General features: G+C 42.8%; 1 protein-coding gene across 1 annotated transcript in view; it reads left to right on the forward strand.

Annotated features, from left to right (window-relative positions):
- The window catches only part of CFAP43 (cilia and flagella associated protein 43), a 505,375-nt gene that overhangs the window by 460,866 nt on the left and 30,474 nt on the right, over positions 1-14,035 (forward strand). The window contains exon 33 of the mRNA XM_069239443.1: positions 7,581-7,693. Within this exon, the coding sequence (XP_069095544.1) occupies positions 7,581-7,693 (113 nt within the window). The remainder of the gene's footprint in view (positions 1-7,580; positions 7,694-14,035) is intronic.

The following is a 14,035-nucleotide window of genomic DNA, read 5'->3' on the forward strand; positions in this document are numbered from 1 at the left end:
CTGGTATGGGATCAGAGGAAGTGTTGCTCAGCCTAACCAACTGCTTATAGTTCATTAAGAATGAGGCGAACTATCCAAGGACCTCATTATATAGGGCGTTTCAAGGTCTGAGATGAGCTGTCTGTGGTCATTTATATTGAACACCCCAAATATCTCAAGAAGTATGAGGAGGCAGACATTGCCAATATTCAGTATGTAGTGGACATCATCCATACTTTCAAGTATTGCTGTTTTGGTGCTGCATCCTTTTCAAAAGCCAGTTGGATAAGAGGCCAACAAAATTTATTGTTCAATTTGTAAGGTTAGTTGGTCAGCAAAACAGTTTACCTAAAACTTTGCACAAGTCAGTTAGTTACAGGCCTGAAGTTAGAAAGTTGATTAGGATCATCTCCGGGCTTTTTTCTATTTTTCTTGTAGTGATTTGACCGGCCTCGAGAGAATCAGGGAGGCACCTTCTACTGAAATGCATCTGAAGGTGACAGCAGTGTTTTCTGAGTAGCTGAACATTGTTTTTAATGATAACAGCAGGGATGATTTTCTCTTTGATTATGGGAGTTACACTGGCTCACAGCTGTCTGTTAGAAGGGGAAGTGAAGTGTGTGTTATGTAGATTGTGTTCCTGATTATAATTAGAAGTTGAGGAAGTCAGTGGATTTGTATAGGAATTTGCAAAGAAGGGAATTTAGAAACGTGTTTGCCAGAATGGAATAGTTCTTAGGGTCAGCAAAGTAAATTAATAATCTGCAGTTTGATATGTATGATTAGCTTTAGATGAGATAATTTCAAGCTGATAATGTTTCTTGGATGTTATTAAAGATGGAAGTGGTACTCCACAGTCACTGTAGTTTCCTAATTTCCCTTCTCCTAAATCAGTCGTCTGATAGCAAAAGGGTTATGTCTCCTGGTGATTCATGTTTTCTTATTAAATCAAGCAATTGTGTTGAAGGCTCTTAGAACTTCGTTGTTGTAACTGGTAAAGAAGATTTAATCTCTTGGGTGATGAGTGTGGTGCACATTTATTGTACAGGCAAGTTCTTTTTTTTAAAGTGTGTAAATGATCTTCTTTGGCCAAATAAAGATGATAAATTCAGGGACATCTTAAATAATCATATCCCCCAGGCTGATGAAATGGCCCAACCACTTGACTTGAGCAGGTTGGAGGCATTCTACTTTAATGTAATCAGTGATGGGTAGATCCAGTATTTTACCTTTGATGTGTGACTGGAAACTTATTTTGTGTTTAGTAGCATTGGAAGCTTCTGAAGAACGTTGGCATAGCTATCTGAGGTATTGCATGAATGGATGAGATAAATATCGCGATCATTCAGCATTTGTTCTTCCGGAAATTTTTTAAAATCTGAAATGAAGTTCTTGTAAAGTTTAGGATGGCGATAGTGGGGGGGGAAAGATGGCAGTATTATGTGGTGTATTCCATGTGACCTTTAAGTGTACAGATGAGTGGAAATCTAGAGTGCATTTTTTTGCATTCCAAATTACCTCGGTGTAAGAGCCTCCTCTCTCTACGGCCTTTACACAAGTCACCTAATGTGTTTTAAGACAGCCAAGAATTGTATGACCCCAAATAAAGTAGTTATATAGCGTGCTTAAGTAAGCATTTTCTCAATGTAAAAGTAACAGCAGACATCCTAGACTCGTTTATGTTATTTTTTGGCTAATGTACGTATGCATGAATGTGTGTGCTATTTGTAGAACTTGAACTTAGCCAAAAGGCCAGCGAAGAGTTTTAATGTCTCAGATCAACCTCTGTCTTATTCATTAAGCGTTATCAACGCTGAATATTCGTTTTTTTGCCAAATTGTTATTTTGTTTTTGCATACTTGTCTACTTTGTTCATATTCTGAGATGGTCGCAAAAGGGTATTTTTATTGTGATACCCTCTCAAAATGTAACTTTAACATTGTTGGGTTGTGAGTAAGGACGTTCCCTTGCAAAGAGAAAAATCTGCTCGTGGAACATATGTAGGTCCTATTGTAGGTGAAATGGGTGCCACTATTTTTAAAACCTAAGTAAAAAAGAAACAAATAGTGGCAAAGGAAAATGTCTGGCCATTGCATAATGTAAGTGTTGCTGGTTTCATTCTGTGGTAGTAGGGAAATGCAGGATGATGGATGGCGGATTTTTTAAGAACATTGAGCCAGAGACTTTGGTAGAACTTAAAGACCAGTTGACTGGGGAGTTTTTATAAAGTTACTATATAAGACAACAATTTGAAGAATATCTGGCCCATTAAATAAAACTCTTGGCTTCACACTAGTTTTGAAAGGGATCTTCTTTTTATTAAATATCCCATGTCCGCAGGGGGAGGGATGAAGCTATGGAGCGGTAGAACCTAAAGGGCAAAAACACGATGGATAGTCTAAAGATATTGTTATGGACATAGATCTTGGACATTTACAACTATAGTGCCCTACGATAAACTAAGAAAACACAATGACCAGTCTCATATCCGCAACTGGCTTAAAATACTCATTAACAAAAGACTGCATTACACAGTGCTGCTCAATATAGTGCCATGCTTCCCAGTATAGTACACTAAAGGAGAAAGTGGCCCTGATGCTCAGTGTGATAACGTACTGTTCGTTATGATAGTGCTGCCCAAGATCGTGCTGTGTATCAGAAATTGCTTCCTTTTGTGACACATGGATGCTTAGTATGCCATGATGCAGTCTTGTGTCACGCAGGGTCGGGTTGGGAAAGCGGGCACTCAGGCAGCGGCCGAAGGGCCGGTGCTTGAGGACCAGCTATGGGCCGCTTTTTTATGCATCTGGCCCGGTTTTATCTTATATTTGTTTATTAACAGGGGACTGGTAGGCTTCTAATGCAGAAGTCCAAAGGCTGCAGCAGCCCTATCGTTCCCACCACCTCCCCCTGCGCACACACTCATATGGCCCATTGTCACCTTCCAGAGAATACCAATGGTCTTTGGGGTCACAGCATGTGGCGCACTTCCTACATCCCGCTCAGGGCACTGCAGGGAGTCTCCCTAAGAGAAAGTCTGTGAGCAGCAAAGTTTGCACACCTATGCCAAGAGAATAAGAGGCATTATGTAGGATGAAAGAGCTTGAGGAGGTTTTGCTTTCACCTCCCACATCAAACTTAGTGCCACAAGATGGCTATCTCCCCATTCCAGGTGACGAAAGTCAAAGGGCATCAGAGAATCAAGTCTATAAAAATAAACATGTAACTGTGATCTTGAGTGAAATGGGAACAGTCAGTATGTGTAGGTACAAGTCAGAGATGTGGCTAAAATAAACAAAATGCCTTGTAAACTATTCTCCTGGCTTTCACCTAAAAATACCTCCATGTAAAATATTACTCACACACCTTTAATTGAGACATAAATTAAAGTTAAACTATTCTATGGCAACTGCACTCTGTTCGGATAGGAAAGCTCAGTTGGTGAATGTAACCACTGTACATGTCTCTGTGTAACAGGAGGGTCCCAGGTATAAATCCTGGTTGGGGCACTGGAGAATAGTGACATGTTTTTATAGTGATTATAAGTCCAGCCAGTGACACAAAGCACTGTGAACATGTAATTATTTTTAAACTGCATTATGCACAACATAATATAGGCTGCTGCAAAATGCACAGAGATTTTAAGTTAAAACAAGTACTTTGGAAATGTATATTTATAGTAAGACCCATTTAGACTGTAGCTTTTGCAAAACCTTTTGCAAGCTAACATTAAAAGATGCACTCCCAAACTCCGCGGCTCTTAAAGAGAATACATCTTTGCCACCACGAAACTCAAATGACTCGATTAATAAAAGTCTACACTTGCTCCCAAGCATCCTTTAGATCTTCAGATTAACCAGCCCCACACATTTACATTTCTTTCAGATAGCAGGCACCATAGAGGGAAGGCTTGCTTCTTCTTTAGCTGTCTATTCCTCTCACTTCACAGTACAGCAGACCAACTGACTCCCTTCCTTTTGACCTGAGTCACCTGGCTACTTAAGGTCAGCATTAACCTTGCAGGGACAGTTGTTTTTTTTAACACAAATTAGAGGAACTATTTTGGTCAAAATGAAAAGACGCAGCCCCCAAGAGGTCACTCCTCCTGCAAGCTGTGAATTGCATCGGTATGTAGCTTGGAGCCTGTTGGTGTCCAGAGATGACACGGGTAACATCGGAGCTCTAGATCTCTCTGTGAGATGGACCCAACACCATCATCCACGGGGAGATGTTTTCTGAGAAGGTCTCAGCCTTCTTGCTGCCAGAAGCCGTGGTGGTTCCCACTTTTGGGAGGCAGGACTTGTTGCAATTAGTCTCCACTTGTAAAAGTCTGGTTTTCAGCACATTAAGGTGATTTGTATTTCATTTAACCTAGGTATTCTGGATGTATTTTGTTTGGCCCTTTCTGCCTCCTCCCCTGGTTTGCTTGCTCTTCTAGTGAGGAGCTCACCGTGCGCTATACTCAGAGGATGTACATAAAGACTACATGGGGTACACTGGCTATTACCCATAATATTAAGGGTGCAAGTACTGCTAAAGGAGACTCTAGTCAAATTACTGGGTTTAAAACTAGGTAACAGCCAGCTGTGCATGAATTGTGCTGGGATGGCAAACTACAATGTGAAGTATGTTTTTACAATTATTGAGGCACGTTGTAAGAGGGCGAGTGGGGGACGAGAAGCTGAATGATACAGGGTCACAGGCAATGTCAAAGAGTTTAACTTCCATCTTTTCTCTCGTCCTCATTTTAATCACATGCATTCTTCCCTTTCCCTCTTTAATCACAGGGAGTAGCAGACCCTCCCTCAATTCACCAGTTTTCCCTTCCTTTCAAGTTGAAAATGCAGGAGAACACACGCTTAAATCACAGTGTAGTGTGTTGCATACAATTTTAATGGATAATTTAGAGGAGAATTTGAGTGGGCTAAGGAAATGGATCACTGAAAACTCAGTTATACAAATCCCTCTTTTCTAGAGAGCCGTGGTGAAAGCAGTGCAAACGTCACCACTTATTTGCTGCTGTTGCTGTGACAATGGTTGCTGGCCCCCTACAGTTGACACAACTAGTGATTTTCTTTTTTTGTTTTTTTATATAAAGCACACCATGAAATGAAATGTCTCTTGGTTTTAAAATAATTGATCTTTTCACTATCTAGTGCATTAGTAACCACTTAACTGTCTTGAAAGGATGAAAGGCTGGGTTGGCCCTGCCAGAGTCCAGACCATTGACCTGTAGTTTGCACATAAACACTTACATCACTCGGTGATTTTGCAGACTAGTTCAGTAGTTTATTCAGACTGTACTTGGCCACCACTTTTACTCATGTGGGGAAGTCTTGCAGTCTGAAGTAAAGTATACTTGCTTGCATGTATTGTGCAGCATACTCCATGTACCATGAGACTTTCTCCATATTTTGCAATAGAGCTGAAGAAGATTTGGGTAGGAAGATAGCCTTTAAACTCTTAGCCAGTTTCAGTGCTCCACTGACTTAGGCCTTTGTTATGAAAACCATCTTACTCTAGGCAGCCATGGAGACGGGAACTAGATAATCATATAGCTCCCAGTGAGATGATTGAAAGAATGCGATCTCAAAGCATTACTACATTTGTGGATGATCAGAAGTTATCTTCATTCAGTGAGGTCATGTGTGAGTCAAAACCCTAATTGTGAGCAAAGGTAAACCTGGAGACCAAGTAGAATAAACAGCTAAGCATGAATTTTGGGACCAGCAGAGGGTTAATAGGGGCTTCAAGGAATCTAGATTGAGGCCACAGCCATCTAGACTTGAAAGTAAGCTGTAATCGTGGAGAATTAAATTGAATGGGGCCATTGGTGGAAACTGAAGAGTGAGAAGGATCTGGTGGGGTTTAGGGACAAGCACAAGGCCGCACTGGCAGTACCGGGCATAGAGAATTTCCCCAGAAGGCTGGAAGGGTAGTGGGGGGCAGCTTTTCTTACTGGGGCTGGTTTTGTAGCAGTGCAGCAGTTTTAAAAGCACTACAGAGTTCCTTATATATCTCACAGTTTTCAGGCAGCAATAAAAGTGCCAAGATAACTCTGTGGATTAATGCATGATACAGGTTAGAAGGTTGCTTTTTTTTTTGCAGTCTTTGACTGTCCTAATTTCGCTAAAATTGGTTTGTTTGAGTACAAATAAATTGTTATTAGTAAAGTCAACCTTAACCACTGTTGTCATTCTGAATCCTGAGTTTATGCTTACCCAGATGCCTACCAGTATGGACAACGTTAATCCTTCAGCTTGTAGTCCCCTTTATTTTATGGAACATTTTCTATACACTGATTTACACACCTACAAGTCATTGTATCTGTATATGTGTGTGATGTAAAGTGCTCCATCACCCAACACTGGTAAGAGAGGCAATATAAAAGAAATTAGATATATGTGATAGAGGGGCTATGGAGAAATGATAGGCACTGTTAGAGGATGTTGGTGAGGAAGTCAGTGAAAACCCCAGTAAAGATTGGTGTATCCTGGTGCACTGTACGGTCATCATGTACTATGCTTTAAAAACTAATACAATTGAATGTATAATGAAACGTGTTGTAGAATGCACCAATTTAACCATTTCTTTGCACAAAGTTTCTGGAGGGGGAGAGAATACCCAAAGCCCCATTGTAGTAGTCAGGCTGAGCACCAGGGAAACTGACATTAAACAGAAGCCTTAGGGAATCTCATGGTGAAGATTGACTTCACTTTCCTGAGTTTACGCATGGCTCTGGATATGGGCAGTACTATACCAGAGGGTAAGCAGGAATCTAATGGCACCTGCAAATGAACAGTAGCCTCTGGAGCACTCAGTGTGACCATAAGACTCAGGGATTTCAGTCTGTGTAGGAGCCCCCGGGTACCAGAGAGTGGAAATAAGCTTAAGGGTTCTGAGGGAGAATGGGTAGTTTGGGATTCACTGATGATGAGCAAGAGCCTCTCTGTCTTATGATAAGCAGGGTACACAGTTCCTTGAAGTAAATAGAAGCCAGACTTATACTTAAACATGATCCTCTGAGGTCCTGTTGGGCAATTGACAGTGAAAACCCCCATTAATAAGCAGAAGCTTTATGGCCTACTGACAGGGAATGGATTCAAGGATCTGTGGGTCAGCAGGTTGAAGGAGATTCATAGACCTGAAGATGAACAGCAGGGGACCTGTGAATGACCTGCAGTGGAATAATGTTGTTACTGACCCCACAAGTTGTAAATTGATTTGTGTATCACAAACTTCCCCCAAAATTAGCTCTGGTACTATCAAGTAATACTTTGTGAAAGGTCATGATCCGCAAATGCAGGCCACTTTTCTTTTGGTGCCCAGGCCTAATTTTGGTCCCAATCGAACTCTGGTGTCATGGTATTGCCCAACATCACACAGTGCTTCCAAGTAACAAAGCAAGCTTCGTCTATTCCTGCAGCTGTTTCCCCCTTTTCAGCACATCAGTCAGCTCTTCCTCTCCTACTTTCGCAGGAAGATCTAAGGTCCTTCTCAACCATTTATTTCCCACTGAATTCATATTCAATATGGCTTAAACATTTTCATTGATTCTTTCAAAATGTATGGAAAGATAATTACTCATTTTAATTTTTCAGGTCAAACAGAAAGCCCTAACTTTAGCTGAAATGCAGGCATTCCTCCAGAAACGAGGGGAAGAAGATGAGAAGACGCGTTTAGATATTGAGCGCATGATGTTGGAGCTTAATACGTAGGTCGCCTGGTTTACCTTTCATTAGTAATAATTTTCTATTTAGGATGGGTAAAGTGCATTTGGTGGGGAGATATCAGGCTGTGGTGCTGGTTTTCCGCTTCAAGGTGGCATTTCTAATACAGTAGATCCACCCAGGAGACACATTTCCTTTCAATGTTTTATTGTAGAGAACTGAAGCTGGACACATATACACACCAGGCTCCAAGTATGCAACTGCCAAGCATTCTATCCTAACCAGTATGTCATAGGTTCAGAACACAGAGTGAACTGGAGCCATACAGGGTTAGCAGCCCCACACGTATAAACATATTCTCCTAACAGGCCCACACTAGTGAGGTGGTAGTGTGTTACGCGACGAATGATGCTGCATGTTGTATTGTAGTATATAATAAGTAATGGATGGAATGCTTGAAGTAATCGCAGGCACTGGTAATTGCTCAGGGCCGTATCCCAGTCCACTGTTATTCTGCGCATTGTGCTGCCTAAGTTTGAACCCAGCCATTTGCAAATCAGTCTTGACCCTGCTTCAATGAGAACTGTCCAGTGCAATAGAACCCACAAGCCTGCAAGCAGGTGCTGCAGGCAGCCATCCCTTCTGGAGAAGTGCTTTCCGATGGATACTTCTAAATGTAGATTGGTCAACTTGTGAATACCCCCCAGGCGCTATACTGCATCCAGAGATTATAACAACCACTCCTTGTGCTGGCATCAGCTTCTTTCCTTCTTAATCTTAGGATGCACATCCAAGGCTCACTACCTCAACTTTTCTAATGTTGGTCAGGATCTTTTGCCCAGCAGGGACTATCAGAAACACATGTCCGTGACATACCCCACCAGGTTTATCTCTGGTGGTTGGGCTTGTCGTTCTACTCCAGTTCTTCCAAAGACTGCCTAAGGATGACTCCAAAGGCCATCAGGGACCACAAAGCAAAGCTCTACATCTCTAAACACTGATAGATGGTGTTTAAGGGCTGAGCCTAGTCGAAGATGTGGACCCGTTCCCGCTCTCATGACTGTTCTCAAAAAAAGTCCTCTTCACATACAAAGTCATGAGGTGAGTCAGAGTAAAGGAAAAAACACAAGAGGTTGAAGCACGATTCTCCATCTTCCCACCGCTTTCCTCAGGAGGAGTCTCAGACATAAGGGTACCTCTCGATCTCAGACCTGGTCTCCTCTTGTGGAGCCGACCCCACAACTGATTATGATACAACCAAAAATCCCTGGCAAATCAGTAACACTGCAACAAATCAAGGCCTTAAAAGAGGCCATGTTGCACATCTTCAACACTCTTCCAGCTCCCTGTGGTGCACTTTTGGGCACTAGGATCTGAGGAGGTGTTTATTCAGATTACCATCAGCAGATCCTTTTTCAACACCACCAATGCCACTTGACTCCACTGAGGGATAAACCCCGACTCCTAGGCTAGCTTCCATGCGGGCTTCACATATAGCAGTGGTCCCTGTGCACCAACCCAGGGAAGGAACCAATTGTTCTTTCAGGCTTGGAAGTGATCCAGAAAGACCTCAACCAAAGTTGTGTCCTCCTCACCCTCACATACAGCTAATTCAACCCCATTCTGACTCAGATTGGACCCTACATTACATATTTTCTTGACTTCTGATTCCGACCATCACAATGATAAAGATGACAGTGATTCTGACCATCGCAATGATAAGGATGACAGGGATGATGCATTCAAAAACCATAATGAAGAGCAATGTTTCATGGACCTTAGGATGCCATTGGTTTGGACACCTCTCTGGATACTGGATTGAACTCACCCCTCCACAGAGGAATCGGCTTGCTTCGAAGGTGGAGATACAGAGTGCTGCAGACGTTTTGGACCTCCAAAGTCCATTTGTTAAAATCAAGACCAAGATCTTGACTGAAGTCCTACAACCTGAACAAACTTACTCAGAACCACTTCTCTTACAGGCTCACTAATGGGCACGTGGGCCAAGCCAGGCCGTAACCTACCAGTGAACCAACAAGTTGCCAGACCTGGACCTGCTCCTGGAGATCTTTCCTTTCCTCCTGCAACATCCTACACCTGAAAGCCTAGTGATCCAGGCGTCGGCACATAGGCTCAACCTGAATTCTTCCCTGCAACCCCTCCTGAAAGAGAAGCCAAATAAATGAAGGCATTTGGAAAGTGGATGCTCTCTTCAACCAATCCCGCCCACTGCTGAGTGAATGCTAGTTGCCTCCTGGAATGCTACTCAAATGAATTATAAATAAGTCATCCTCTGTGCTGGACACCACCAACAGATTGGGCAGAGCAATTGGTACCATGATGGTGCTTTGGCGTTCTTTAGTGACGTGCAGGCATCAGTGATGGACATGCCATTTGATGGCACCCACCTCTTCAGGGACAAGGCAGACTTAGCCCTGTAGTGCTTCAAAGAGAGTAGGGCCACAGCATGCTCCCTCGGCCTCTCTGTGCCCGTGTGGGAGTATCCCAAGCAGTTTCACGCCTTTTGAGACTTCGGAAGAGGCTTGGAGCAATGATAACACTAAGGTCACCCTCCACACAAACAGACAGAACTTTTAAGGTTGGAGATCAAGCTGACCACATCCAGAACCTCAAGGTCAACATTCTGCTCATTCCACTGCCCCTTTCACCACCAACACCAAACCACTTTAGCTTACCGCTGGTGATAGATACCTGGCCATCCCTTTGGAGACAAAATATTACCTCTACCAGTGGCAGAGCATCACATTAAAAAGAAGCACTCTTCAAATCGTTCAGCAAGGATATCCACTACCATTCCTTTCCACTCCGCCACATTACCACCTACACCAGAGAGGCTGCCAGAGGACCACTTGTCATCTTACAGAAGGAAACCCAGACTCTTTCAGACAAAGGAGACATCAGAATGGTCTCATTACTCAAAACAGGGACTAGAATTTACTCCTTTTATTTACTAGTGCTGAAGAAGGACAGAGGCCTTTGTCGTGTTTTCAACCTTTGCCCTCTCAACTTCTTGCTCAAGAAGCACAAATAATTCAAGACTGGCCCAAGTTCTATCTGCCCTGGGTCCTGAAGACTGGATAGTGGCATTGTATTTACAGATTGCCTTTTCCCACATCTCTGTCCTGCAGTCCTACAGGTGTTACCTGGGATTCATGGTGGGCCTCAAGCATGTTCAGTGCATCCCTTGGGCCTCTTCAGCGCCCTTTGGGCATTCATGAAAGTGCTGAGAATACCAGTCTTACCATACCTTGATGACTTGCTGAAGGCAAACTCAACACAGTGAGTTGACCACCTTCTGACTACAACGAACCTCCTCAAATTTCTGAGGTTCTCGATCAACATGCCAAAGTCACACCTGAGTCCTTCAGAGGCTACTGTTCATTTGAGCTGATCTTGATATGTTGCATTTTTGGGCTGCTACAGGGCATCTTCCAGCAATTGGGAGAACTCTATCTCAATTTTTTCACCACCATTGAGAACGGGCAGTGTCCCAAGGTGAATATCCCTCTGAGACGCTTTCCACCTAGACTTGAACTCTGACCTCCTGTATAACTTCCAGTCTCAACCTCTCCTACCCAAAGTTCTGAAGAAGATCAGGATCGACTGGGCCCAAGGCATCATAGTACCTTCAGATTGGGCCACGAAAGTGTGGTACCCAGAACTTCTGGACATAAGCAGCTGTCCCCCAATCAGGCCGCCACTACAGGAGGGTCTTCTGCACAGCAGCAGGGCAGACCCTTACACCTGGGCCTCCACAACCTTCACTTCCATGTGTGGGGATTGGCCAGCGACAGCAGAATGCTTTCAACCTCCTTCCTGAGGTAGCAGATGTTATCTTAGCAGCCAGGTGTCCATTCATAAAGAACATTTATGCTGGATAGTGGGATAAGATTGTAGCTCGTGTACCTCTCAGAAGATAGAACTGCGGCAAGCCAAATTGTTGGATGTCTTGCTCTTTGTGCTGTTGCTGGCCCAACAAGGCATTGCCATGGCCATGGTCAAATGTTATTTATTGGCCCTGTTGGCCTTTTTACATTCACCAGAGTAATCATCGTTAATTAAATCACCTATTGTGATGTGTTTAACATCAGCACATCACGCGAATGAATTGCAAGAGTTGTCTATTTAGCAACTACTTTATTTCAGAAAAACTGCTGCTACGAACAATGACATTCCTGCTCAAGATTGTGACTCTCTTCCAAGTTGGGCAATCCATCAACATTCTTACATTCTTTGCTCCATATAATTTCTCAAAGGGGAAGATCCAGAAAGAGCTTTGACTTTCTACATTGAGTGCACTAAGGATGATCGGATGGATAATCAGCTCTTTGTGCGGTTCACAGGAGCAGAGAGCAGTAAGGCAGTGCAGAAAAGAGCCATTTCAAGGATATCAGTCTTCCACATAAAACCCTGGTACTCGTTGGCCACAAAGCAGATCCTAGAGGGCTTGAGGGCTCATTCCACCAGAGCCAAGGGTGGTACTTTTTCTCTGCCTCCTTGGTAGTTACTGCTATGGTATCTATTCACAAGGTGAGGAATCTGCAGTGAGAAGTACCCATCAAAAGAACAAGTTATTTACCTTCAGTAATGCTTTTTCTGGTGCATACTTTATCTAAACACAGATACCTCACTGTGACCCTCCTGCCTCCCTATTCTGTGGAATGGATTATTTTCTATCTTAAAATATCTCAATGCTGGGGATCTACACACTGCCTAAATAGATGACTATAAGGCTTTTCGTCCGAAGGCACAGACAATGTTCAGAAAAACACTGACATCAGCATGTATGGGTGGCACCACTTCTGTGTGAAGCAGATTCGACCTAGTGCCACACAACGCACCTTCCATCCTAAAAAGGCTGCAATCTGATCAGTCAATGTTTCTGCGTCTGACAGTTTGGACAGCACTCAAAAATAAAATATATTAACACATTGAGGTGGCAGTTATATGTGGCTCTGTTATCACTTCCAAGGGCATGGTAGAGTTGGCGTGGAGCTGCACGATGCCACCCACTGGTGCTCGAGAGAATTACTGCCAGTAATTACAAGGTGATGAATCTACAATTAGATAAAGTATCCACTGGAAAAAACGTAACCAAATGTAAGTAACTGGTCTGGGCAATGCATTTACCTTAATGCTCATTCCATTAGCTTAAATACATTGCCCAGCCCCTCACAGTGTTTTTAAAGCAACTGCGCTTTTGGGTTTGTGCTTTTATTTTCCAACCATGGAGCAGAGGATGAACCCTAATTCAGTCCACAGGCAGAATAAGGAGGTACATTTCAACTATTTTGAAATTCGTCTGAATATCTCGCCCACCTTTACTTGCAAGGATTGATCCAGATTACATTAAAACTCACTTGATTCATAATGCACACTCTTGAACGTATCTGCTTCTTAAATGATGCTGAGCGTTTAGTTCTTTTCATGTTTTCTTGAAAAGCTACCTTTGACATATATATCCATGTCACCAAGTCACTGTGGTTCAAATCAAGAGCCAATCTTTGACGCCCTCCTGCATCCTGGCATTTGTAGTACGCGGATAATGCACATGGTACCAATGATTCATAGCAGATTTTGGACTAAGAGGTGCTCATTACAAGTCGGGTGGAACCAGGGTGGGGTATTACCACACCTTTTAAATACCGTTATCCCTACGTGGTAAATGGTATCTATCAAAGTCTTCAATATGACAACAGAGGCATAACTTGCAGAATCTTTTTCTTAACACACTGAGTTAGTCATTTTTGCTTATTTTCCAGGCAGTTTTTTCCTGCAGATTGTTGGCAGGTTTGAGCTTCTGTTATGAATAAGAGGAAACTGGGATGGTTTAATTATCACACAACTAATTCCTTTCCCTCTGCAAACTCATGTTTGGACAGAAATCTGAATTCAACCCTAAAGCTGGAATGAGAACCTATAGAAGCCTGGTAGCACGGAGCACACTGGCAAGGTTTTGTTTTGTGGATTGACCATCATTTGAATGACAGAATTCAGGAGACAAATGATAACACGCAAAATAATAAGAAAGTTGCGGAATGACCGTGCTGCTTTTGAGGATGCTTGGTTGTGCTAAGCTGTGACCACTCCGGGGACTTCACTTTGACAAGATGTGTCTTTTGTGTGTAACTACAGTTGGATAATAATATCGAGCAGCCCTCGTGTTCTGTCATTTTCATTTTGGAGCATTTGTACTTTCCACTGAGAAGGTTAAATAGCTACCGCGCGTTACATTAAAGGCAAATGCAAAAATAACACGATGATGGTTAGAATTCATCCCCTTGCATGTGCACAATAAGGCATCACTTAATCTCCACGTGCCTAAAAAAAAATGTGTAATGTAACTGTGTTCATGTAAAGCGCTC

This window comes from Pleurodeles waltl, chromosome 6, assembly GCF_031143425.1.
Source record: "Pleurodeles waltl isolate 20211129_DDA chromosome 6, aPleWal1.hap1.20221129, whole genome shotgun sequence".
Classification (NCBI taxonomy): Eukaryota; Metazoa; Chordata; class Amphibia; order Caudata; family Salamandridae; genus Pleurodeles; species Pleurodeles waltl.